Source organism: Drosophila virilis, chromosome 2 (genome assembly GCF_030788295.1).
Source record: "Drosophila virilis strain 15010-1051.87 chromosome 2, Dvir_AGI_RSII-ME, whole genome shotgun sequence".
NCBI classification, from domain to species: domain Eukaryota; kingdom Metazoa; phylum Arthropoda; class Insecta; order Diptera; family Drosophilidae; genus Drosophila; species Drosophila virilis.
In genome coordinates this window covers 19,739,967-19,766,938 of record NC_091544.1, presented here as the reverse complement: position 1 = coordinate 19,766,938, position 26,972 = coordinate 19,739,967, and the positions used below count along the sequence as shown (strand labels likewise).

Genomic DNA, 26,972 nt, shown 5'->3' with positions numbered 1-26,972 from the left:
ATCCACTTACAACACTTTTGGTTTTAAATATAACGAACTTTTTTTAAATTAAAAATATATTTGCGCCTCTTTGTGAATCGATATATATCCTATCGCTGCATCGCGATGAATCGGACGCTTTACCACACCTAATCTTGCAGTTTTGGCACTTTCTATGCGCAAAAATATTCCTATTTGTTTAAACAATTAACCTAATATTTCTGCAGAGTGCACAGACAAACGTTGCACCTGCCTGCATGGCAGAGAAAATGACTAGCATGGACGGCACAGTGCCGGAGGCCAAGTATCACAAACTGGCGAGTGAATACTCAAAGGTAACGCAAACAGCAACAGTTTACGCCCCATTCGCAAGCGCATTAATCTAATTTAATCCACATCCGCCCACGCACATAGCTGCGCGCCCAAGCGCAAGTGTTGAAGAAGGCTGTGCTAGATGAGCAAGCGAAGGAGGCGAACCTGCGCGAGCAACTGCAACAGAACGCAACATCGCTGAGACGAACAGAGCAGGAGGTGGACTCGCTTGGTTTTCGCAATAAACAGCTGGAATCGCGGGTCTCGCAGCTGCAGCAGGAACTAGCCGTGCACGACCAGGCGCATAAGAAAAAGGAGCCCATTAGGCGCGCGCTTTTGGGCGGCAATAAACCGGAGCCACTGAGTGAAGCCGCCAACTTAAACGCAGCGCAAGAAGCGCTTATATTCGAGGAGCTGCAGAGAAAAATAATGGAAAACGCACAGCTAACATCATTGGTACCACGCACACGCCCTTACATACAATAATTTTATAACAATTGCCGCCCGCAGATTGATGATAGACAACGCGACTTGTTGCTGCATACAGAGCGCATTTCAGAACTGGAACAGAAGCTGGAGAAACGAATCGCTGACCAGAACGAATTGGAGAAACGGCTCCGCAAAGAGGTAGAAACGCTGCAGCAAAGAAATTGTGAGCTCGAAACAAAGTTGGTAGATGCTGCTAGCATGGTGAGGTCTAAAGAAAAAAAATCCTTGAAATAGTTAGAGCTTTATTCTTGTGGTTACAGCTTGGCAGTGAAGATGCTTTGAGCGCCACTGGCAGTGATAGCACCCCGCTGCACAATCCGCAACAGCAGCAACAGCACCAGCTTAACACCAACTTGGCCTTAACGCTCACTGCCGAAGAACGCATTGCGCTACTGGAAAAGGAGGCGGCGCACTGGCGGGCCCAGTACGAGGTGACGAAACTTCATCAGAGCATAAACTCGAACACAAACGTGGATCTCAGCAAAACAGTCGATGCCAGCAGTATTTGTAGCTGTAGTACAGCTGCAGCGGGCATCACCGTGAAACCATGCTGCCTGGAAAATAAGAGCGGACAGCGTGTGCGCGATTCGCTGCAGGAACCGCCAGAGCCACCTACCAAGGAGCAACTTATATACAGCGTGTTTAGCAAAAGGTACGAAGATTTATTGCGACTGAAGGCTGTGGCCGAGTCGCGTCTGCGCTCATTTGAACAGGAGGCATTGCATTTGCAAATCTGTCTGGAAAATGCAACGCAAGAACTGAAAGCCAAGGATGAACAGCTGTCCAGCCTAGGCGGTGCACTTCAGATGCTCGAGGAGGAACTGGTAAGCGAGCCACATACTGCCTGTGATTGGCACTGAATCTAAATCCTTACAGACCACGACTCGCATCAACTATGAGGAGCAAATCAGTGTCCTAACGGAGCAAGTGATAAGCTTAAGTGAACAACTGGCTGCTTGCAAATGAATGTCTGCCTGTCGCACTGCTTTATATTGTATATTATTTAAAAATGACCCGGCCACTGTCCAACTTAGCAACTGGCTATGTTACTACTGCCCTGTTGCCGGCTTATTGGTTATTGGATTATCGTGTTCTCCGGGCTGTAAGACTATTAAGAGGAATGATAACTGGCGCTTAAGACCTGCACATGACCGATAAATCGGAAACCCATTGACCAACCAGCTGTTTAAGGGGCAGCATGCCCTTTTTATAGATTAATGCTCGGTGCAGTGTGTATGTACATACCTGAACATATAAATTTATATCTGTATGTTTGAATATTTCGCTAAAGTTTAACAAGCAACGTATAACATAATTCTTATTTACAATTTAACTGAGAACGACGAGCCACAGGAGCAGCCCTGCTCGGCTAACGGATTGGCAACCATGCGAAACCCAGCTCTTATAAGCTCGCTTTGGTAGTCTACGGTAGCACCAGTGCAGTAGTCCAGCGAGACTGTATCAATCACGACTTTTGCCTGCTCCTCTCCAAACTGTAGGTCATCCTCATTCAGCTTGTTGTCCAAATCAAATTTGTATTGAAATCCAGAACAACCGCCGCCCTCAACAGTAACGCGCAAAAATGAACCATCATTGCATATCTCACGCAAACGTTTCAAACAACTTTCACTCAACTGCAGCTGCTGTTGCGTATTTGTTGTGGTGGCTGCGGCGGCATCTTTGACGGCTGGACGCAATTTTGTTGCCGAATAGAACAAATTTCTGTGAAATATAATTATTGTGGACTGCTCCTAAGTTCATTCTTGCTTATAATTACCTTTGCAGCGCAGGTCTTGCAAGCTGACGCAACATGAAAGCCATTACGGTAATGCGATAAGCCCAAATAGTAAATTAATTTGGAAGTATAGTCTCTCGTAATCAAAACAAAAGTGGGAACAGCTGTTCTTTTGACGTATGCGATGTTTTTGATGCTTGCCATAATCGATAAGTTCAGCACAGCAATAATACATCGATAAACGCTCGAATACATAACTGTGTGTGCGCTTGCGCTTCTTTTGCTGGCTTGCCGAGGAATTTTGAACGTTGGCTTTTGATTTTGTAGTCAAAAAGTGTTTTTTGTTAAGTGTTAGTAAATGTTTTCAGTGTTTAGTACAAGTTTTAACTGACAATGGCGCTAAAGATGACAGTAAATGGTAAAGTTGATGCAAATAGCAAGCAACGCAACCGATTTCTTGCCGATCCCGAGCGTGTTAAAAAAGATCTCGAAAGCGAGCGTCGCATAACTCGTTTACAACAGGTAAGACGCAGTTACGTTTTTAACGCTTACATTGTAAAATTTCGAACTCAAACTTGTTTAGGTGCGTGAGAAATCGAACAGCTTGGCTCGCCACATACGACAAGAGGTGGCTGCAGAGCAAGCGCGTCAGGTTCAAAACCTAGAGCAGATAAAACAGAAGGAGCTAGATACGTGGCGTGAGCATGTTATGGCCAAAAAATACCAGGACTACCGTACCTCAATGTTTCAAGTGGGCGCCGCCCATCGTGCCGCCCAGGCTGAAACCGAAAGCACCGAACAACAAAAGCAGCTGCGTGCGGAAAAAATGAAAAAGTGTCGTCGCCTCGCTGCAAAGCGTGCTGTAAAACACACGCCCGCAAATGTGCTGCGTTCCACGGGAGGTAAAGAACTCAATGTGGAGGGACGCGCCACAGCAGGCACACAGACGCCAGTACAAACAGAAGAAAACGGGCATGTGGGCAAAGAGAACAGGCTGTGCAATAAACAAGCCTGTAAAGTTTCGAACAGGCAAAGTTCTTTTAAGCGGAAACGCCATACATGTTGTCAAAGTAATGGCCAAAGCGACAACAACGATGAGGTGGAGCTCGAAACGATCTCTGACAGTAGCACTGATGAGCACGAAGCGCAGCCAACTGTAAACGAGGCGAGTGGCAGAAGACTGGAAAAGACGCCGCCAGTTATTTTAGATGTGGACATTGAAAGCGAAGATTCGCTCGAGATTTGCGCACGCGATGGCATCGAGATAAATGATTTGTATATGCAAACGAATCGTAAATTTAGTCGCGTGGTGCGTCCCACTCCCACAAGTGCCTCTGAGCTTCAAAAGCGCTCAGCCGCTGCAGCGTCATGTGCTATTCCTTCTCGGCCACGTTTCACCCAAATCACAGACTTGGTACGACGCACTACACTAGACACAAAAATGTCTTTGGAAAGCACGCAAAGACAGGCGCATGAGCAACAAATTCACATGCCCCGCAGTCCCACGAGGTCCTTGCCTCGTTCACCCAGCAAAACAACTATAACAGCCGCAGCACCAGCGCTTTCTTCCAATGTGTCACCTACTAGAACAGTAACAGAGCAACCAATTCCCTCAAGTCGTGCACCAACAATACTCCCATCCGACAATCGCCGCCAGTCTACGCAGCTGCAAAAGCGTTCCTCATTGAGGCCCAACAACAACAAAGACTCCGCTCCTGCTAAGGTCATAGATGCTGGTCTCAGAGGTAACACGGAATCAGCGCAACCGAAAGCTACAGTGGAAGCATCTACTGCAGCCAGCACCGTGCAGCCAAGAACGGCAAAGCCTATGCCAGAGCCGGCTGTACAACAGCCCCGCATGCATCACCCAATGCAACAGCCGCCTATGCATCAGTTGCCCCCCATGCAGCAGATGCCTATGCAACAGACGCAGATGAATTCACTGCCTCCTTTCTTACACCCGCATGCTATGTATGCACCGCAGATGATGCCACCTTATGCCATTCTACCTTATCCTATGCAACCATATCCCATGCAAACCGTATGCCAATACGCTCCACAGCCCGCTCCTCAACAGCAACAGCCCGTAACCACTTCGACCACCAGTACATCTGCAACTCCAGTAAGCACCACTGCCAGCCATTCCACAGTCTCTACCACGACATTTGTGATGCGTCAGGCACAGAGCGGTGAGACGAATGCAACTGGACACGTTCAGTTCTATGACCACAATAACAAATATCGTCGCAACTATAAGGCGCCCGCGCAGGCCGTACAGGTCAATCCGCAGGATAGCACGCGCCTGAATGCCATGGATAACGCACGCATCGAGACTCAGTTGAGGCAGTTACGCGAGCAGGAGTTAAATAATTTACGGTAAGGCTGATAAGTCTATTTAAGAAACTGATATCATCCCTCTTGGTGAGGAGGGAACAAGTGAGGGTGGGGATAGTTTTTCACGAGGACATTAGTAGTTACGAGTTACATAATTCTCCCCACCTATCTGTAAAATCCTAAGACATGCGTCATCAATTTATTTAATTTTCGACTAGCCGAATAGCCGTGATTCTTGTGCTATTTTATGACAGTCACGACTCTGTTACCACGACTATCACAAAAACATAATATATATATATTTTCCAATTATTTCGTAGCCAAGTCACCGATCAACGAGGACAAAAGGCGCTGCAACGCGAACAGGTGCGTCGCGATTGTGCCGAGTTGACGGAGAAGCTGGAAGCATTGACGCAGCAGCAGCCCCAGCTATTGCCCAGTGACGTGAGCTAAAAATATCTTTCGGTTAACTTGTACAGTGTTTCATTTTTAAATCCTTTTCGAACAGGCAAACTTTGTTCCCAGCCATCGTTTCGCCGATTTGGCGTTGCGACGTGAGCAGAAAATGAACGCGGCAATGGAGGAGATGCTGTTGCGTCCAGCCATTGTTACTTGTCCCGAGGTAACAGTCACCCGGCACACTTCACCCCGCAAGGCGGGAGCCCACACCAAATCCAGCGCGGCGGAGGCTATCAATGTGGGCGACCCGCCGGCAAACAAGGCAGACGATGTTGTCAGTACCGGCAGCTGCTGCTCCATACTGCTAGACTATGTAGATGATCAGAGCAAGCAGCTGCGCACAGAGCTCAAGAGCATGCATGCCGATACAGCTAAATCCATTAAATTGAAGAGCTTGTTACAACGCATCGAGAAAATACGGGCACAGCTACTGGCCGAGCTGCAAGCGGGCGAAATGAACGGTGACCATGCACAACAGGTTATCGATTCCATACGCAAGGAACGCGCCAACATACACAGAGGCACAGCACGGGATATAAGCCAGCGTGAGATGGAATTGCAGCAGAAGGAGGAGTTGTTGGAGCAACGGCTGCGTCAATTGTACAAGCAGCAGCAAAAAGTCAGTAGTCAGCAGGAACGCAGAAAAAAAGGGGACGATGGTCCCGTAGAGATTATAATCAAGGTAAAGAGCGACGGAACCGTTAAGCATCTTGTGCCCAAGAGTAAGGCTCAGGACAAACCAACCCCAATAGTAGCAAGTGACCAAACCAACAAGCCAACGCCGACGCCAACTACATCTTCGTCTGCGCCCACTGAGGGGGCTTCTACAGCTGCACCATCGCAGGAAGCTGTGCAAAATCAACGGCAGAATTCCATAGATTCCAATTCTACATCGTATCGCGAATTACCGCCTGTTAACTATAAGAACATTAAGCAAGTAGATACAGCTCGTCCTCAGCCCGAACCCCTGCATCCGATGGTCGCTCACTATGTGCAGCGATTACTTGGAATGTCGCGCAACTCCATTGATCAACTGGGAGCTAGCAGTTCGGAAGTGCCAACGCCTTCGGAATCGATCATCAATAATCCACGAAATATTTCATCTGGCTCCACGGTGAATGAAACACTTATTGACAATCAGCGCGTTGAGCGTGTGCAAGCCTTTATCCGGGACAATCGTAGTTTCGTCAATGAGCTCGAAGACACGCTGCGCAATCAGCAGAAGGAACAGCGACAGCAGCAAGAACAGGAAAAGCTGGATAAGGATCAAAGTGAGCGAAGTTTCAATCAGCTCTGGAACAGACGTAGGGCAAACCAGCAGCATCACCAGAAGGACCAGGCACAAATTGGAGAAACGGAGCGACCTACGACCAGTAGTCGGGCAACTACTGGAAGACGACCAGGTCCAGTGTCTCTGGAAGAAGTGAGCGCAAAGAGTACAACACGTTCGCCGGCTAATAAGGCGCCACAACAGGTGAAGCCCAATCAGATAACCATTACTGAAGCAACGACCACTACACGCCATACGGAAAAGCAAAGGCAACGATCCATGGAGCCGCCCAGAACAAGCCTGATAAGCCAATCTCAGGTTACCAGCGAGCAGACTGCAACACGTCAAATGGAACGCTATGCCCAGCTCACGGAAAACTGCACACAGCGCATTGCGGAGCTAACCGAACTGATAACCAAGGTGCGAGAGGAGAAGCAGCGACTGGTAGAAGTCACGCTGACCTCGGCTAGCGAGGGAGAACGCCATTCCACAGAGTACTTCGACTTGCCGCCGTTACACACACAGGAAAAGCCGCAAGAGCAGGTCCGCTCTCGCACAATATCGGACCGCAGTGATAGCCAGGATACCACGCCATCCCACTCAGAAGCGCTCCCGCTGCAAAAGCACAAACCAACGGGCGCCAGTCTTGATAGCGGCATCTCTATTTCACGCCCAATTACAGCTATGGGCCAGGAGCCGCCCGAGGTGGAGCCCATATCGTTGGCCTCATCCACACAGAGCAACGCGCCGCGCCGTGGTAAAGTTCCGCCTGCCACAATACGTCGCTACAGTCCACAGCTGGCGGCAGAGGAACTGGCTCACGAGCTGTCAACTATTACGGAAGTGGACACACCGGCGCAGTCGCATATTGTGGCTGCAACGCCGGCACTTATGCCCTTTCCCAGCTTCGATCAGTACGCACAGGAGTTGCAGCTAGATCTGGCACATCTAGACACGGATCAAAGCATGCGCTTGCAGCGCGAGTTCCATGAACTCATCCAAGCCATCAAGCAACGCGGCCATGGTCTAGACTATCGCGAATTTCCCAGCATCAGTGCCTATTTGCATGAGATTACCACAACGGAGACACATGTACATGTCGAGACGGATCCGCAATCGATGGCAGCAAGTGACCTGTTGCAGCGACTACGGCTGCAAAATGTCAGTGTTCGTGAATTTCCTAACAGACGCGACTATATACAGCACCGACTGGCACGCGAGCCGCCCGAACAGCGCGAGCTGATTGACAGCGCCAGCCTGGAGAGCAGTGACTCCTTTAATGTGGAGGCAGAGCTGCGACAGAGGCGCATACTGAAGGCCTCATTCAGACGTGGGCCAGAAGCGGGCGAGCTACCCGAATTGGAAGTGGCAAGCAGCACGCGTCGCGAAAGCATTCCACCGGAAACCAGCACATATGCGCCCAATGAGAGCGGTATAGAGCCATTGTCCAGGTCGCCGTTGACCATCGAAGTGCAGCTGGATATGGAACGCATGAACGTGCAGCGACCCGTCAGCATGCGCCATAGACAGCGCCATGCTGAGCCACCGAACAGCAGCGTTGGCAGTATGTCACCGGATCCCCAGCATACCCAGCGGTCTGCGGGCGGAGGTCTGCGTCAAACCTCATCTGGACGGTCTGTAGATGCACCACAGGAGGTCAGTCAAATGGGGCGTTCGCTTAATTTGCGTGAGTTCCTCACTAAAGAGCTGCTCAGGCATCGGGTCCACGGTGGAGAGAGCAGCTCCGAGAGCACAGACGACTCTCTCAAGAGCAACTTTTTGCAATCCGTCATCGATTCGCTGTCACCCAGTTCGCCACGCACTCCAGCACAGGGCCACGCCACTAATGGCACCAACGACAGACAGAAAACTTCGACGCCTGTTGTCTCGTTTCTCTCCGAGCAGGAAAAGTCCGGCTCGGCACAAAGCGAAGACACGCAGCTGTTCTCCGTCGAGAGTCGCATCTCAGCAGTACACTACGCCGATGGAACACCGCCGGTGCCTTATGAGCAGCAAACATCAGTTGGTCGCAGCTCACGGACTGCAAAGCCAACAACAAATCGCTCATCGCGAAAATAATGCAAGGCTTTTCCAAATATTCTAGCTAAATTACCATATACATGTTTGTATTGTACCCCAAATTATTATTTATAGACCCAACGTTAAGAAATTCACGCTATTGTAAAATCGTGACAATGCAATTATTAAGACAATTATTTATGTATATTTTAATAAAATTTAATTAATTTCGCATACAGCTTTCCAGCTAATGTTTCAAGTACAGGAGTTCACAGTGTGATTGTTTTTCTGTTTATTGGATTATATCCGGCCTTGATGTGTAGATTTCTTATACACTAAATATATTTGAAATGCTAACTAACGTGTAATGTGGGTAAAGGGCAAATTCTTAGAGTACATTATATCAGATAGGAGATTTATCTCAAACAATTACATTTTGTAATCCTGTCTGTTGCAAACAACCCAACACATGTATGAGTATATACAAATTAATTATTTATATTGATTTCTTTCAAAATCGTTGGGTATTTCTGATATACTTAAATCTAAGAACTTTACACTTAAATCTTTGATCCATTATTATGATCTTCAAACTTAGTGTAAAATTGCTCCCAAGTACATTTGCATTTTTTCAACTTACATATAAGGCAGTACATCTAGATTTTTTTAAGTAGTAACCGATACGGGAAATAAGTGACTGACATAGAACGAAAACAAAAAAGTACAAATCCAACAAAGCTTATAAATCTGGGACATTGTTAACTAAGTATATACAAGTAAATCATTTTGGTACGTTTCAAGAGTTGTCCTAATTTTTCATACAAATATTATGAAGCTATTCAATAATGGAAATCCCTAGCACGTTCATTTCGAAAAAGTAGAGAAAATTTGAAATTTTCTTAGCTTTTCATAAAATTCAAATGAATGCATCAACTGGGCCTACATAAAGGGCTGTAATCTTGTTGGTTTTTAAATAGTTTAAATTAAACGCCAAGTCCTGCGTTAAATGCATATCGAACAGTTCCAGCACCTAGTTCTCCTGCTGTTCCTCACGTGCTCGCTGCTCCTCACGCTCCTGCTGCATGCGCTTAAAAGCGTTGCTGGCCACACTCTTGAGCGCTTCCGCCTCTCCTCCAGTGGCCTCGACCATTTGTCTTAGTACTCCCTGCGATTTCTTCAGCAGTAAATGTGGGACATCAAATTCAACTGCATTTCCAGCATCCATAACAATTATACGATCCGAATCCATGACAGTATGCAGTCTGTGTGCGACAGTCAACACTGTACACTGTTGGAACTTGACACGTATCGTGCGCTGGATCAGTGCGTCCGTTCTATAAGAGAAGAGTTAAGTGAGTAACCAATTGACATTTGCCTTTCTATATACTAACTGTGGATCCACGTTAGCGGTAGCCTCATCCAGAACTAGAACCTTGTTGTTGCGTAGAATCGCACGTGCCAAGCAGAGAAGCTGTCGCTGACCCACACTGAAATTGCTGCCACGCTCAGTGACCATAAAATCTAGACCAGGAATCGCCGCTCGCAATTCGACATCTTCCAGAGCGCGCCACAGTTCTGCGTCGCTGTAGCGTTCAAAGGGATCCAAGTTATATCGAATTGTAGCCGAGAAGAGCACTGGATCTTGTGGTATGATTGAAATGCGGGTACGCAAAGTCTCCAGGGAAATACTACCCGTTTCGATGTCATCTATATAGATGCCACCCTCAATGTATGCCAGACGAAATAGTGCGCCAATCAGCGAGGATTTGCCCGCACCAGTGCGACCCACAATCCCCACCTTCCAGCCTGGTTCAATGGTCAAGCTAAGATGCTTGAGAACTGCTGAGCCATTGGGATCATAGCGGCAACTCATGTCCCGCAGCTCCACCTGACCCAACGTGGGCCAATGTTGGGAAGGCTCCTTGCCCCTGGACGCCGTCTCCTGTTCCAGTTCCGTGTACTGGAGTACACGCTCCACACTGGTCATCTGTTGCAGTGACTCAGCCACCTGACGGACACCATACTGCACCATGCCTGTAAGAATCATGGCCTGCGAGATGGCCAGACCAACATTGCCGCTATACGTGGCTAAGCGCGTTGTAAAGGATTTAGCATGTTTCCAATTCGAAAAGATTATGTACTATGTACTTACTTTCACTGGTGATAATGAAACTGAAAGTTACAGCCGTGAGAAAGGCGCAACTGACGCAGTCCAACCACAGTCCCAATGCTGTGTTGGCCGCCATTGTCAATTGCCAGACGCTGCTATGCACATCTTGAAGCAAATCAAACTCTTTGGCGACCACATCCTGTAGCTGACGTGAACGTATGATCGAAAGCCCCGTCAAAGAGCAGCTTAAGTGCGAAAATACCGGGCTGCGGCAAATGCCTTCCAGGCGCTTCAGATCCTGCGAGGGACGCAGATAGAGCTTCAATATGAGCATATCGATGATACCCACAACCAGCATTGCAGCCATTAACACGGGATTCACCACAGAAATCACAATCAGTATGCCAAACATGACCAGGGCAATCTGTATAAAGTCCATCATGGCGCGCGGCAAAAGCTCATCAATAGCGCCCATATCTTTGGAGAACCGATTGAGTATACGACCGGAGGGATTGGTATCGAAGAATCGCATGGTCGCATGCAATATACAACTGAACATTCGATCGTGCAGCACCTTGGAGGCGTGCATGCATGTCTTAAAGAACAAGAATCCCCGAAATGTGGTCATAACGACAACACCAATGATGAGAGCGCCATAAATGTACATGCATTCGTAGGTGGTGAAATTGGTGGGCTCCCCCTGAGATCTCTGATGCTCCTGCTGCGTCCAGATGTTGGCAAAATAGTCAGAGCTGCTACACACCACCTGGGAGAGCAGCATGATGCATACCATGAAACTAAAGCTCAAAAAGGTGCTGCCCGCATGGAAGTACTCGTACCACACACGCGGCGATATGCTTCCGGAGGCTTGCGCCTCGGCTAATTCATCATCATCTTGATCGATGCCCGTTTGGTCACTGTTGCTAAGCTGTAAATAAGAATTTAAAATATAATATTAAATATTTGAAAATAATTAAAAAGTATATTATTATACTTAAGGCTTTGCATAAAATGTATATCTTATGAACGACCACTATATATATAGATGATGATTGATAAAAGCAAATTGGCTTCAGATCAGATCCGCCTTTTAGCATATTGTGCAAGCTACCTCAATTCCCAGATAAGAGTTCAAATCGTATAATATCTTATCACTCACCGACTTGCTGCCATGTGTGGAATTGCTTTGTTTCCGCAGCGGATGATACCCATCACGAACGCCATCAATATAAGGTATATCATCATCTTCCTCTATATCCTCATGTCCACTCAGAGTTGTAATTGATGATGCCTGCAAGCTGCCGTTTGATTTATCCGCCTCCTTCGGACGCTCCAATAGCTTAGCAAAGTCCAACTCACTGTTGATTAGGTCCGTATATGTGCCCTGCCTCAAGATGCGACCTTGGTCCACAATGACAATCCAATCTGCTTCTGAGAGAAAGTGTATTTGATGGGTAACCAGCACACGTGTTGCCTTTTGCTGAGCCAGTCTGCCTCGGGGTCCAATGACTTCGTCGAAAAGATGTCGTCCAACATGGGAGTCTACTGCGCTTAACGGATCATCGAGAAGATAAATGGACGCTGGCTTATAGACGGCCCTAGCCAAGCTAATTCGCGCACGTTGACCACCAGACAGGGAAGCTCCACGCTCTCCCACGATCGTCTTGTCACCGCTGCTGAGCTGCTGGAAATCCGTAGTCAGGGCACAGCACCTGGTTACATCCTGGTAACGCTTTCGCTCGTACTGTTCGCCAAAGAGTATGTTATTCCGAACGGTGCCAGTGAAGAGCCAAGGCTCTTGCGAAGCATAGGATAGTTCACCCTGCATAATTACGCCACCATCGATTATGGGCAGCTCCCCAAGCAGCAGCTGGAGCAGTGAACTCTTGCCAGCTCCAACCTGACCAATGACCGCACAAAGCTGTCCCTTCTCTATCTTCAGATTAAAGTTCTGTAGTGTACGCTGCGGCTTCTCCTTGTCCCAACTGGCACTGATGTCCTTTAGGACAATGGCTCGCGTATCTCCGCTTTCTTGCTGCCCTTTATGCGTGAGTCCATGCACCTTCTCATCGCGACCCTCTAGCTGAAGAAAGGCCTGAATGCGACGCAAAGAGACCAGCGCCTCGGCTCCGAAAGTTACTGCCAACGGATACCATATGGCAGCCACCAATTGCAGGATGTTATAATAGCTTGCAGCCGAAAAGACGAAATCCGCCGTAATTTGCTGCCCCATGAGAGCGGCTGCAACCAAAGTGATGTACAAAGTGGAACGCTCCGTGAACACCATGGTGCTGAGATAGAATCCGCGGAGGTACGAAGCGTAGCGAATTTGTTGTATCTCGCAGCGTCTTGCCTCGGCGACCACTGCCTGAAAGGGCTTCTCCCATGCGTACATCTTGATTACCTGTATTCCCTGCACCAGCTCGTTCATGATGCCCACGCGCGCATCCGTGCGCTCAGCTATGCGCAGTCGAAGCACTGAGGTAAGCTTACTTAACGCGGACTGTAGTGGCACAGTTTTTAGCAGTAATCCGATGACGCCCACCAGGGCCGGAATGCCAATACGCAGCCATATCAGATAGCAAGTTAGCACCGCTTGGAGGGGCATAATCCAGATCCAGTGGATAAAAATAAAACCGTAGTCCAGGCGGTTGACATCATTCGAGAGCAGATTGATCAGATAGCCGGCTGGTGTCTGGCCCGCTGTTTTCATGGACAGCCGCAGGGTCTTTCGATAAATAAGAGAGCAGCAGGCTATGCGCATTCGCGCTCCCATCAGGCGTTGACGCAGATCCACATGATGTACCAAGAAGCAACCGAGCGTCGTTGAAACAACCAAGACGATTCCAAGGCTATAAACATCATTCCAAATATAATGAATACCCTCCTCCAAGGCGTTCCGTTCGGTGGCATTGGTCGCTGCAGCAGGAAACAAATTCTTTACATGCTCCTTGAGAGAATCATCGCTATCCAGTGCATTTGGCGAATTGACTAATGTCGGGAAAAGCAATAAAGTAAGCAAAACATAAAAGAGGAATCCCTTGTTTCTACTTACCATTACCTTCCCCCGAAGTTACACCCAAGCCTGTCATGGCTCGTGCTGTGCGGTTGAGCACGCTGGTAAAGTTTTGGGCTTCGGCTTCAACCATATCCGGCAAGGTGGACGATTGATGCTGAAACTGCAACAGTAACTGCGCCAGTATGGCGGGTATTAGGGTCCTGTAACCAGATGCATTTAATCAAACCATTTTGTAAATGCTGAAACTCAAACCTTCGCTTACTTGATCACTATGTAGACAAGGCATATTATGCCGTTGACTATGGTGGGTCCTAGAAAACAGCGAAACAAGGCGTTGCGCAGACGTGGCTTTTTGGACTTGCGATGGGCGTGCTCCAGTTCCTTGTACCACTCGCTGACAATAATTGTACATATAAATAATGATTAAATGAGATGTCTGTTTTCGCTTACTCCTCCAGCCGATCGCCTAGCTGCTCCGAGTGATCTTCCTTCAGACATTCTGTCAAATCATCTGTATTCAGGCCCTGTCGTGATCCGCGATACAGCAAAGGCACAGCCCAGACAAATAGTAATTGCGACAGAAAGTTCGCCCCTTGACGGGGATTTTTCCGTTCCGGCTTCGCGCTACTATCCATTCTGTCATGGAAGCCCTGAAACCTGCCATCGGAAACAATGCACAACCGTCAAATAAATTTCCCAGCTGATAAGCGCGCATGGGCATGCCCGCATAGTATGGGAGCAGCATTCGCCGGGTTGGTCACATACATCCACTAATCCTAGGTATCAACTACAGCAACTTCGTGACTACGCACTGATTCCTTATCGCTTCACATTATGACAGCCACAGCTGACGACCTTGTGCCCAATTTTCTTTCGCTCTTTGTGTACTCATATGTTCATTACTCTTTTCTGATAGTCGCAAAATTAGTGATTAATAAGGGACATTGAAGCAACTGGACTTGAGATGTATCTAATAAGAATCTTGAAATTTACCAATAAATAATTTGTTGATCTTATATTTTTACAAATTTAAAAATTTGCTATCTCCATTGAATCACAGGCATATTTCTATCCTCAACTCATTTGAATGGAGTTTTTCATTTTGTACGAAGTTTCGTTAGTTAATTAAACATATGAAGCTTACAATTAACACAAGAAAAAAAATGTATTTATTAATCCACACTTTGCAAAGTAAGCTTCACAAAAAGATGGGCGATAAAAACAATTGGCGCTCGGAATTCACGAATGTAATAGATCATGTTGCGAATATGCTTTGCAGTTGTTAGGCTGTTTTATTATTTTTTTAGAAACACGTCTAGACACACAAATGGCTGTTGGCATGATAACAGCCAACTGGCTAATTATATAATAATATTACACTAAGACTTATTCTTCTGGCTGCAAATGCTCTGCGCACTTGATAAATAGAGAAGCATTCGTATCGGTCGTTCACTTAATTGTTTATTTGCTTGCTCGATGTCTGCAATTGATAAGATGCGTCATTTGAGCGTAAATCATATTGTATTTGAAGACGTTGACAATTTTGCAGCTCTCATGACAATAACCATAATTTTTATTAATTAGCGTTGCCCATACACATATGTACATAGATCCAGGGCATACAAATAGGCGTATGGGATCAAAACGTGCGTGATAAGCCGCCAACATCTCCTATGTTTTGTATGCTTAAAGATGACCGTTAACCATAGGCTTCTGCAATAGCTACCCCTGATCAAGAGTCTATTAACTTATTTAAGTTTTATAGCTCTCTGTTTGTTGTAATAACGGAATTTCGTAATGTTAAATTCTTAGCCCGTTTATTAGATCGAATGGTCTTTAATTGCCTGCCAGTTATAAGTGAGTGCAATCCCCTTGTTTGAACGAGTTCTATAGAATTCAAGGGTAGTGTTCCAAGAGTTTGTTGGAACTCGCGGATGTGCATGACTTCAATATTTATAATTGCTTCTCTACAAATCAATTAATAAAAGTGTCACGCCAAACTTGTGAGTAAACAAATGTACATACATATTTCAAGAATGTATATAGTATGTAAGTATGTAAAAATTCATACAGCTGTTTTCACTTGAGCCAATTATAAGATGCTCTGCTGATATTTACAGACATTTGAATTATTAAATTACACTGATTGTCAAAGAACCTAAATATATCGCATATTATTAAACAAGGGACTGAACTATTAATGCTATTAAAATAATAGGTTAGCAATGTAAGCCCCAGATACGATTTTTTAAGATATTATCGGAAGCCAAGTTTACACAAAACTACAACAATAATGATTTGTTGCTTCATGCGCTTAAATAATTTTTTATTCCCAAACCGGCTGCTGAAATATGTCGGATAAGAGTATTTCACCACACACTCCCTCTCTCTCTCTCTCTCTCTCTCTCTCTCTCTGGCTTTCTCTCTTTCTATATATTCTTCTCCCCTCTCACTCTACCCCTCTCACTGTCTCTCTCTCTCTCTCTGTCTGTCACTCTCTACGTTTATCTACTCCTCTCTCACTCTCCCACTCCCTCTGTCTCTTTCCCTTGATATCAACAGTTGTTCCAAAATGTTCTGTTTTACACTTCGCGTAAATTAATCACTTGAATTATAATTTATTGCAACAGAAAAACAAAAAATACGCCTTAGATTACAAATGTGCTTAGTGTCGACTTTTGAAAGTATAGAAATATGAATACATAAAATTAACGTACATACATATGAACGTATATTATACACACTGTCATATTACTGCATTCTAGGCTTGCATGCGTTGTTTTATATAAGTACATACATATGTCTGTTTAGATGTATTTGTATGTATTTATAATCAGGCAAGTGATATCGACATTACTTAAACATATGACTGCAAACCGGCAAGTTGTTTGTTGGCAAGGGGCTAGCACATAGAAGAAAGGGTACCCAAAATGCTTTGTTCGGTGTGCTCCGAGTCATTGGCACACCCCTTAAACGGCGCCGAGGTGCGAAGGGTTATTGGCCATTTCCCATATGCAGCGACGTGCTTAAAAATAACACAGTCCATAGCAGTAAAATGCTAAACCTATGTGAAAATATGAACCAATCCGCTGTAGCCAACGACAGAAAATTATACGGCAGACTTCATGACGTAAAGTCTCAAGCAAATTACTTCACACAGAGGCATATGCATGTACATATGTACTCAAAAATAAAATAATACATTTGTATACTTAACACACAGTTTTTTAAATGTATATCTATTTTTGCATACCCAGCTAAATGTATAATTAATGTCAAAATACTCAATTAATTGTTTTTATCTATCAGAATACGTATTTGTCTATGATTATGTTAGTTTTGATTGTGAACCACTTGAAGCTTTCGATGTTGTAACACGTGCGCGAAATACACCACCCGTTTGGACCCGGCAACACAAACGAACTAACCAACCAACCCGCTGATTTGAAGCACCGCCGATTTGAGCACCGCCGGAGCGCACAGCTCGAATGCAACTGAAAGTTAATGGAACAAACCACTCAGCTAATGCCCGCCAGTTTCTTGAATCCCCCAGTGGGACAGAGAAAGAGAGAGAGAGAGAGCGCTAGCCGTTTGTTTTGGCAAAAAATCAACTCACATTGTTAGTGTCTTATCGTTTGGCAGAGCGCATTGTTTTTATGAGACTTTTGAGAGTACACATGACTACAAAAGCGGGGTACACAAAATACAAAGGGTATGAATCGCAGGCGAGTGTATGGACGTAGAAAAGTCTTCGACCATAGTAGCTAAGCCTCTTTAAAAATGTGTTAATATTAATAACGAAAGAAAAATTTTGGGTTTGACGCGTATTTTCCATCCAAAGAAGGTAACATCGATCCGATGGTAAGCTAAAAAACTTCATTCAGCCTTTTGTGCAAAATACCACTGTTGCGATTATTCTTGTGTAGGACTCTGAGAGTAAATTTGAGGTCGATTGAACGACCCTTAAGGCTTCTCCAAACAATCTTTGAGTTGTATTTAGCCAAGCCATCTCAGCTCTAATTCTGCAAAAAGTGTGAAACATGTTGCAAACGAATTTTCAAAAAGATTGAGCTTGAACCTAATCAGGAAATAGGATTCGGCAAATAGTGTAAGACACGTCTCAAATGAATTCTTATAAAGAGACATGATATTTCTAAAAAAAAACCCGTCTTAGCGTGCACTGTATTACATAAGATAACTACAATCGGTATCCTAACTCTTACGGCTTGGGCTGAGCTTTGATCGCCAATCAGGCAGTCAGTCAGGAAAAAGAGTTTTATGTATAAAGATTATGATTAAAAATAAGATGCATTATTTTAAAATAATAATAATACGTTTACTATCTAAGTCCGTAAGGTAAAAATATTATTTTATATATATCAAACCTAAAATATTAATGGGTACCATATTTTGAGTAAATGTAAAATATATTGTATTTAAATACTTCATTATACAATATTTAAAACTATTTAAAAAAAAAAAAACATATTCGATTTATTTACATAATATTGTAACTGTATATTTATGCGGAACCAAAACATTGCTTAAAGAACACCAAAACTTCGGGGAACTTGACATTCAAAAGAAGAAAAAAAGAGGAATCGAACTCGAAGCAATTGAAGTATTTACATTGAGCGCTCGGCGGTTACCGTTAACGAATCTTTGGCAGCTCCGCACAAATTTGCATGGCCAGCAGTATCGGAGGCGAACGCATTTTCAGTCCACTCAGCGTCTACTTTCGTTGGAGTTTCGTTTATTGGATTTGCGCATACTATTAGGGCACACTGGCCTGTGGTCAGCAAACTAGCAGGAAAGTATCTGTCAGATACACAGCTCAGGTAGTCGGGCATTTTTGCCAAGCACTGCAACCAAGGTGCCTGCGATCTTATCGCGCCTTTGCGTACTCAAACTCGGCCTGTTCGCTCTTCGCATTTCATTTGACCGTTGTCGGTTATAAGGCACAAGCCGGTCGGCATGTCGAATCAGTTCTGTGCTGGCCTTGCCCTTGTCGCGCCGTGAGTTGGGTTCGTTTTTCGTCTTGCTGACAAGGTAGATAAACTCGCAGTTAGTCCACTGAGATCGCTTCCTGCTGGTGTGTCTGAGAGTCCCTTGACGATCTGGTTTCTCAGGAGATGACCGAGCAGCTGTACCGTGGCGGTCTGCTGTGCTGGGCTGTGCAGCTGCTCAGGACGTTGCTTGTCCGCATCATGTCTCACTTTCAAGCTGAGCTTCAAACTAGCTATACAAGCCATAGCCTGCAGATTGTGCCTAAATATGTGCCCATACCACGCGCCAAGGGTCTGCCCATTGTGGGTACTCTCCTTGATTTGATAGTAGCTGGCGGTGCACCGCAGTAAGTTCCACATGTGAAAATTAAAAGAGCAGCTAACCGTGAAAACCATCTACAGGTTACACAAATATGTGGACGCACGACATCGCCAGTACGGGGCCATTTATCGGGAAAGATTGGGCGGCACACAGGATTGTGTGTTCGTGTCGTCGGCAAATCTAATGCGCAGCCTCTTTTTGCAAGAGGGTCACTTTCCGAAGCATCCGCTACCGGATGCCTGGACATTCTACAACAAGCGACATGCCTGCCAACGTGGACTCTTCTTTATGTAAGTAGCGCACGAAATGAATTGCAAATCATATTAATCCGCTTTGGGGGAATATCTAATGGGCACAGGGAGGGCGCTGAGTGGCTGCACAACAGGCGTATTCTTAATCGGCTGCTGTTAAATGGTAATTTGAATTGGATGGACGTGCATATTGAGAGCTGTACGCGCCACTTGGTGGACAGTTGGCAAGCGCACACAGAGGAGGCAAACAAAATCGGAAAGCACTACGAGCTGCCGGATCTCGAAAAACAATTGTATCGTTGGTCCATCGAAGGTAGGCTATAAGAGAATTCATTTGTGAATTCATAACTAAAGTTCGGGCTCTTTCAGTGCTCTGCAGCATCATGTTCGGCTCTAAGGTTTTGACCTGCCCCAAAATGCAGTCCGCTCTGAATGAATTTACACAGATCGTTCACAAAGTTTTCGAGCATAGCTCGCGACTGATGAACTTTCCGCCTAGGCTTGCGCAGCTACTGCACCTGCGCATCTGGAGCGACTTCGAGAGCAATGTGGGCGAAGTGCTACAACAGGGCGCTGCAATCATTGAGCTCTGCATTAGCTTGCAGCGGGGACAGCCGCAGTCGGAGCAGGATGAGGCCTTATACCACAAGCTGCGGGCTGCGGCGGTGCCCAGCGAAATGATCAGGCGCATTTTTGTGGATCTGGTCATAGCAGCAGGTGACACGGTCTGCAGTTTAGCGGCTAATTCTCTCTGACTTCAATAATTCTCATACCAATTCCCTGCAGACCGCCTTCAGCAGTCAGTGGGCTTTGTATCTCCTGTCGCTCAATCAGCTGCTACAACGACGTATCGCCCATGAGCGTGCTGCGGCTGAATCTCAGCTTCTACATGGCTTGATTAAGGAAACGCTGCGCCTGTATCCAGTTGCTCCATTTATCGGCCGCTACTTGCCGCAAGATGCACAGATTGGCGGCCATTTTATAGAGAAAGATGTCAGTTGCATACATTTGCCGCTCCAATTTCTACGGTTTTTTACCATTTTCTGTCTCATTTCAGACCCTTGTGTTGATCTCTCTCTACACTTCCGGCCGAGATCCATCGCATTTTGAGCAACCTCTGAAAGTTCTGCCCGAACGCTGGTTACTCGGGCATTCAGATCGGGTGCATCAGTCTCATGGCAGCCTGCCCTTCGCCATTGGTCAGCGGTCCTGTATCGGGCGACGTGTGGCCATGAAGCAGCTGCACGCGCTACTGGGAAAATGCGCTTCCCAGTTTAAAATGCAGTGTCTCAACGAAAAGCCTGTGGATTGCATGCTGCGCATGGTCACTGTGCCCAATCAGATCTTGCGCCTGGCACTAACGCTCAAATTTGAAAAGGGCAAAACAGCACCAGTATAGTTTCACATGGGCCATATTCATATCGTTCGGGATATATAAAACACTACCATAATTCCAATAAATATGTATGGCAGTCAGAGCTATCTAACTGAGTTACAGCCCAAACGTAGTTAGACCTTGTAATTGTAACCTTATTTCTAGTTTAACTTTTAGTTTGTAGAGTAAAAAAAAAAATAATAACTTAAATAATAATAAGCTCGTAGACTCTACGGTTGCGTGTTCTTATCTAGAAGAATCCCTGTACTGCGTCCCAGCAGCATGAGCAGCTGTCGCTCATCTGTACCTTTCTTTGCCCACGGCTGCTGCATTTCTTGGAATGAATCACTGGCCAACTGTCGAAGTGTGTCGGCCTCGTCGCCGGTAGCCTCGACCATCTGTGCTAGTGCTCCATGGGTTTTTTGTAATAGCACATGTGGCACATCAAATTCAACCGCATATCCGGCATCCATTACAATGATGCGATCCGAATCCATGACGGTGTGCAGTCTGTGTGCGATAGTCAGCACTGTACAGTGCTGGAACTTGACACGTATCGTGCGCTGGATCAGTGAATCCGTGCTGGGAAAGTAGTGAATAGTTTTAGTTTGTGTGCAACCTTTGATAATAAGATGCTTACAGTAGATCCACATTGGCAGTTGCTTCATCCAGCACTAGAATTTTGTTGTTGCGTAGAACCGCACGCGCTAAGCAGAGGAGCTGTCGCTGACCCACACTGAAATTGCTGCCACGCTCAGTGACCATAAAGTCTAGACCGGGAATCACCGTCCGCAGTTCAACATCTTCAAGAGCGCACCACAGCTCCGAATCACTGTACCGCTTGAAAGGATCCAAGTTATATCGAATTGTAGCCGAGAAGAGCACTGGATCTTGTGGTATGATTGAAATGCGACTACGTAAAGTCTCCAGGGAAATACTACCCGTTTCGATGTCATCTATATAGATTCCACCCTCAATGTATGCCAGACGAAATAGTGCGCCAATTAGCGAGGATTTGCCCGCACCAGTGCGACCCACGATTCCCACCTTCCAGCCAGGTTCAATAGTCAAACTAAGCTGATTAAGAACAGACAAGCCGTTGGGATCATAGCGTAAGCTCATAGCGCGGAACTCAATCTTTCCGTGTTGCGGCCACTGCTGAGAAGGTTCATCGTTATCACGACCCGCTGGCTCCTGTTCCAGTTCCGTGTACTCCAGCACGCGTTCCACACTAGTCATCTGTTGCAGGGACTCAGCTGCCTGGCGCACGCAATACTGAACCATACCTGTGAGAAGGATGGCTTGCGAGATGGCTAGGCCAACATTGCCGCTGTATATGACTGCAAAATTGAGCATTCAATTAAGTTATGTTTGGTATCAGCTAGTTGGATGCCTTAGCTTACATTCGTTGGAAGCAATAAAGCTGAATGTGACAGCTGCGAGGAAGACACAGTTGATCCCATCCACCCACAGTCCAAGAGCTGTGTTTGTTGCTTCTGCTAGCTGCCAAACGCCGCTGTGCACATCCTGCAGAAGATCAAACTCTTTTGTTGCTATGCTCTGCATCTGACGTGAGCGTATGATCGGAATGCCAGACAAAGTTGAGGTTAGATGTGAAAAAACTGGGCTGCGACAAATACCGTCCATGCGCTTAAGATCCTGCGAGGGTCGTAAATACACCTTCAGTATGAGCATGTTCAGAAGAGTCATAACCAACACGGCAGGTAATAACATAGGATTCACCACTAGAATCACAGCTAATATACCAAATATAACCAAGCCGTGTTGTATAAATTCTAGCATGTTTCTAGGCAGCCATTCGTCCATTGTTCCAATATCCTTAGAAAACCGATTGAGGATTTGACCAGCGGTGTTATTGTGGAAAAATCGAATGGATGTATGCAATATACTCCTGAACATTCGGTCGTGCAGGACCTTGGAGGCGTGCATGCATATCTTGAGAAAAAGGAAGCCACGGAAGGTAGTCATAATCACCACGCCAAGAATAAGGGCACCATAAATGTACATGCACGTGTATGTGGTAAGATTGGTGGGCTCACTCTGAGATCGCAGACGCTCCTGCTGCGTCCAGATATTAGAAAAGTAGTCAGAGCCACTACACACCAGCTGCGATAGCAACATGGTAAACACCATGAAGCTAAAGCTTAACCAGGAGCTGCCCGCTTGGAAGTACTCGTACCAAACACGAGATGAAATCACTCCCGTTGCTTGGGTCTCAACTAATCCATTATTCCCTTGGCCAACCTTCAGCTGATCTTCAGTTTTAGACTGTAAATATTAATACAGTGATTGGTAGGTAAGCATACAATATACTTTTTTCGGGTCAATTTTAATTGAGGTCTAACTTACCGGCTTATCGTTCCTCCGGCGCTTTCGTAATGGCAGCGAGCTATCAGACACAACATCAACATCCTCATCTTCGTCCTGGTCTTCTTCTTCAAGTGAACTTGCCGTGGGCAGTAATTGAACTTCATTCTCTAATTCATCAGATTTGCTGGGACATTCGAGTAACTTAGCAAAATCTAGATCACTATTGCTAATATCCTGATAAGTGCCCTGGGCTACGATGCGGCCCTGATCCACTATAATAATCCAGTCTGCTTCTGAGAGAAAGTGTACTTGATGGGTGACCAGTATACGGGTAGCCTTCTGCTGAGCCAGTCTGCCGCGTGGTCCAATGATCTCGTCAAAGAGATGTCTCCCAACATGTGCATCTACTGCGCTCAACGGATCATCCAAAAGGTAGATGGATGCGGGTTTATAGACGGCCCGTGCCAGGCTTATGCGAGCTCGTTGACCACCAGATAACGAAGCCCCACGTTCTCCCACAATGGTCTCGTCACCCTTGCACATCTGCTGAAAGTCCGTGGCCAGAGCACAGGCCCTGGTAACTTCCCGGTAGCGCTTTGCATCGTACTGTTCGCCAAAGAGAATATTATTCCTCACAGTTCCTGTGAACAGCCAAGGCTCTTGGGATGCATAGGAGAGTTCCTCATGTATTAAAATACTACCATCAATGATGGGTAATTCCCCCAGTAACAACTGGAGCAAGGAGCTCTTGCCTGATCCAACTGGACCTATGACTGCGCAGAGCTTGCCCTTTTTAACCAACAAATTGAGGTTATGAAGCGTGCGTTGCGGTTTGTCCTTGTCCCAGCTGGCATTGATATCCTTTAGGACAACGGCTTTCTTACCTTTGCCATCTTTTTCCCAGTTCTGGCCAAGGCTATGTACATGCTTACGCTCCTCCTGTTGTAGATACGTCTGAATGCGCACTAGTGAGACCAACGCCTCGGCACGCAAATTAATTGCCAGGGGAAAGTAAACTGCTGCAACAAGCTGAAGTATGTTGTAATATATAACCACGGAGAAAACAAAATCAGCTGTAATATTCTGATTCATTAGGACGGCAGCTGCTAGAGTAATAAATAGTGTTGTGCGTTGAATAAAAAACCTGGTAGTACGCTGGAATCCGTACAGGTAGTTGGCGTATCGAAGCTGTTGCACCTCGCTGCGCCTAGCATCGGACACAATGGACTCAAAAGAGTTTTCCCAAGCGTACATTTTGATAACCTGAATGCCTTGCATAAGTTCGTTCATGATGCCAACGCGTACATCTGTCCGTTTTGCAATGCGCCTCCGTAGATTTGAGGTCAGTTTACTTAGCGCCATCTGAGCCGGCACCGTTTTCAGCAGGAGTCCAAGGACACCAATGACAGCTGGAACTCCAATTTGTAGCCATAAAATGTAGCATGTGACCACCGAGTGGATTGGCAAGATCCATATATAATGCGTGAATACCAAAGCATAGTCTAACCGGCTTACGTCATTTGAGATTAGATTAATTAGGTGACCCGCCGGAGTTGAGCCCACGGTGCGCATAGACAGACGCAGAGTCTTACGATAGACCAGCGAGCAGCAGGCAATTCTCATTCGAGCACCCATTAGACGTTGTCGTAGATACAAATGGTGCCAAAGAATGCAAGCAATAAAATTTATGCCCACCAATAGCCCACCAAGACTGTAAACATTGTACCAAATGGCATTCCATGTGCTATTATTCGACCTATTAGAGGGTGGAGCTGTGTCCAAAGCTTTCGAGTAGTTTACTATGTGGATTGAGTTTAATTAAATTATGTAGATACTTTATCCGGTCTTTCTTACAATTGACGTCTATTGAGTTAAAGCCACTCGAAGAAATGTTAGAATCGGAATCATATGTGTCAGTATCCGGTGCATGTTGCAGCTGCAGCAGCAGTTGCGCTAAAATAGCGGCTATCAACATTCTATAAGATGTGGTCTTAATATAATTACGTTTTCAGTTCGGATTATAAAAGGTTCACTCACTTGAGAGCAATGTATACAACGCACAGAACGCCATTGATGATAAAGGGGCTCCAAAAGCAAGCGAGCAAAGCGTTGCGAAGTCGAGGTATTCGCGATTTACTTAGCGCCCTCGCCCGCTCCTTAAACCACTCACTGAAACAGATAATATGTTTTTGAACCCCATAAATATCAACAAGTACTCACTGCTCCAACCGATTGCCCAGTTGCTCTGAGCGATCATCCTTTAGGCATTCTGTTAGATCGTCTGCACTGAGACCTTGTCGCAGTCCACGTAACAATAATGGCAAAGCCCAAGCAAATGTCAGATGGGATAGAATGCTGGCTTGCTGACATGGATTCTTAAGATTCGGCTTGGCACTACTGTCCATTTTGCAATGAGACCGTGCCGTAAGTGTCTACGTCCGATCGCTTAAAGCGCGCTGATACAACTACGCGCCCGAATAATCTTATCAAAATGTGCTGAATGTGAAAATCTACAATCTTCTTACAATAAATGCAATCTAAACACATAATCTAATGGTAAAATGCCGCACGAATTCTCTACAGTCTGTAATTTTAAGAAATCTTTATTGACAAATAAAAATAATATTAATAATTAATAAATAATCTCGTTCACCTTTCAGAGAAAACAATCAGCTGATCTGTGTAAAAATATAAAATTTCTCTCGGGCTGGCCGCAGAGAAAAATTGCACAAATACGAAAATCGCCGCTTTCATGGTTGCTCACATACGCTCGATCGGTTGTGACTTAAAGATAAGCTTATTTCGATTCCGTTTTATACCCTTTCGGATTCAGAGTACGTTCTTATTTATAATTTAATTTTGTACTTAGACACATAAAAATAAATAATATATCTTTATGTAGGCATACATACATATATAAAAACATACCACATATCTCCATATATATATCAAGAAGTCCCCTTCTACACGTTGCACAGTTCATGAAAAAATTATACTCCCAAGAAAAAAGCCTAACTTGATGCAACGATTGCGATTGTGTCGCATTCCTGTATTACACGACAATTTTTAATTCCCATAATGAATCATAAAGTCATTGATTAATACAAATATTTAGTTAAAATGTCGTTCCAAACTAGAATTGTCGTAGCCGACAATTGAGTTTTCATATTTGTACGGCTCCAACAGTGCAAAAAAAGATTGCCGGACACAGCACAAAGCATGTCAACATTCTGGGGGAACATAACCTGCCAGACCGCAAACTTAATATAATTTTCCAATGTCCTGTTCTCCATATGTTTAACCGTTTCTTTGTTAACCACAAGTAGTTAGTTGAATTATTTAGTAGTTAATTAGGATTAGTTAAGAAATCAATCGATAATTGTCCTAAACAAAAGATTTCAAATAAAATATTGTATATGGCGAATAAAAACTATAAATCCACTATGCCAGTTAGAGTAAAACGAATGCCATTAGAAATTTTAGTAGAGCGCTAGCTACAATTCCAACAACCGGCGAAATACTGGGAGTGACTGCAACAACAAGTCCGCGTGATCGCGAGTGCGTGAGTTTTATCTATAAGAACAAGTAAGAGGTTCTAGTCGGGAGCTCCCGACTAAGGGATACCCTGAACACTCTTTTTCCAACATCAAATGCATATATATATTCTATTTTAGAAGCTATATGTCAAGATTGGTGGCTCTAGCTGTTATTATTTACCAAAATTGCCCAAAAAACAGGATATCGATATCGATTTTTATCGATTGCTTGGAAACGGAGTAAGTTATCGATTTTCGGAAATAAACTCGATCTGCGCGGGCACCAGGAGCACCTATATCTCTAGCTCTTATAGGTTCCGAGATCATTGCGTTCATACAAACGGACAGACGGACAGACAGACGGACATGGCTAGATCGACTCGGCTTTATGCGGTTGGAGATGCTTCCTACTGCTTGTTACATAC

The 26,972-nt window shown here is 45.4% G+C and overlaps 6 protein-coding genes and 1 long non-coding RNA gene across 9 annotated transcripts; 4 read left to right on the top strand and 3 right to left on the bottom strand.

Moving 5' to 3' along the window:
* The first annotated feature begins 98 nt into the window (after positions 1-98).
* On the top strand, positions 99-2,083 carry LOC6629525 (myosin-2 heavy chain). The gene is made up of 5 exons (XM_002053291.4): positions 99-314; positions 394-747; positions 802-981; positions 1,041-1,604; positions 1,657-2,083. The coding sequence occupies exons 1-5, from the start codon at positions 237-239 to the stop codon at positions 1,744-1,746; spliced, it is 1,266 nt and encodes a 421-aa protein (XP_002053327.1). The 5' UTR covers positions 99-236; the 3' UTR covers positions 1,747-2,083.
* Positions 2,011-2,715, bottom strand: LOC6629526 (iron-sulfur cluster assembly 2 homolog, mitochondrial). The gene is made up of 2 exons (XM_002053292.4): positions 2,558-2,715; positions 2,011-2,502 (listed from the first exon to the last, which is right to left on the bottom strand). The coding sequence occupies exons 1-2, from the start codon at positions 2,599-2,601 to the stop codon at positions 2,103-2,105; spliced, it is 444 nt and encodes a 147-aa protein (XP_002053328.1). The 5' UTR covers positions 2,602-2,715; the 3' UTR covers positions 2,011-2,102.
* A 62-nt stretch (positions 2,716-2,777) lies between these two features.
* On the top strand, positions 2,778-8,679 carry ana1 (anastral spindle 1). Its single transcript, XM_002053293.4, has 4 exons — positions 2,778-3,037; positions 3,099-4,891; positions 5,170-5,293; positions 5,358-8,679. The coding sequence occupies exons 1-4, from the start codon at positions 2,909-2,911 to the stop codon at positions 8,655-8,657; spliced, it is 5,346 nt and encodes a 1,781-aa protein (XP_002053329.1). The 5' UTR covers positions 2,778-2,908; the 3' UTR covers positions 8,658-8,679.
* A 100-nt stretch (positions 8,680-8,779) lies between these two features.
* Positions 8,780-17,214, bottom strand: LOC6629528 (CF transmembrane conductance regulator). 3 transcript variants are annotated; one of them, XM_002053294.4, is made up of 8 exons: positions 16,980-17,214; positions 14,177-14,383; positions 13,989-14,120; positions 13,763-13,926; positions 11,867-13,698; positions 10,750-11,635; positions 9,989-10,685; positions 8,780-9,931 (listed from the first exon to the last, which is right to left on the bottom strand). In XM_002053294.4, the coding sequence occupies exons 2-8, from the start codon at positions 14,359-14,361 to the stop codon at positions 9,628-9,630; spliced, it is 4,200 nt and encodes a 1,399-aa protein (XP_002053330.1). In that variant the 5' UTR covers positions 14,362-14,383; positions 16,980-17,214; the 3' UTR covers positions 8,780-9,627. The 3 variants fall into 3 exon arrangements, with proteins under 3 accessions (XP_002053330.1, XP_032289923.1, XP_032289921.1); XM_032434032.2 differs by having other exon boundaries at positions 17,155-17,208; XM_032434030.2 differs by having other exon boundaries at positions 17,163-17,208.
* Positions 17,215-18,689: 1,475 nt separating this feature from the next.
* sad (Cytochrome P450 family protein sad) lies at positions 18,690-20,913 on the top strand. Its single transcript, XM_002053295.4, has 6 exons — positions 18,690-19,079; positions 19,135-19,344; positions 19,413-19,618; positions 19,675-20,030; positions 20,092-20,298; positions 20,363-20,913. The coding sequence occupies exons 1-6, from the start codon at positions 18,859-18,861 to the stop codon at positions 20,702-20,704; spliced, it is 1,542 nt and encodes a 513-aa protein (XP_002053331.1). The 5' UTR covers positions 18,690-18,858; the 3' UTR covers positions 20,705-20,913.
* LOC6629630 (ATP-binding cassette sub-family C member 4) lies at positions 20,790-25,584 on the bottom strand. Its single transcript, XM_015171723.3, has 7 exons — positions 25,232-25,584; positions 25,049-25,180; positions 24,866-24,987; positions 23,051-24,810; positions 22,084-22,969; positions 21,321-22,020; positions 20,790-21,262 (listed from the first exon to the last, which is right to left on the bottom strand). The coding sequence occupies exons 1-7, from the start codon at positions 25,414-25,416 to the stop codon at positions 20,911-20,913; spliced, it is 4,137 nt and encodes a 1,378-aa protein (XP_015027209.1). The 5' UTR covers positions 25,417-25,584; the 3' UTR covers positions 20,790-20,910.
* LOC138910914 (uncharacterized) lies at positions 25,434-26,465 on the top strand. Its single transcript, XR_011416116.1, has 3 exons — positions 25,434-25,567; positions 25,672-25,845; positions 25,914-26,465. It is a non-coding gene; the product is annotated as an uncharacterized lncRNA (long non-coding RNA).
* Positions 26,466-26,972: the final 507 nt, after the last annotated feature.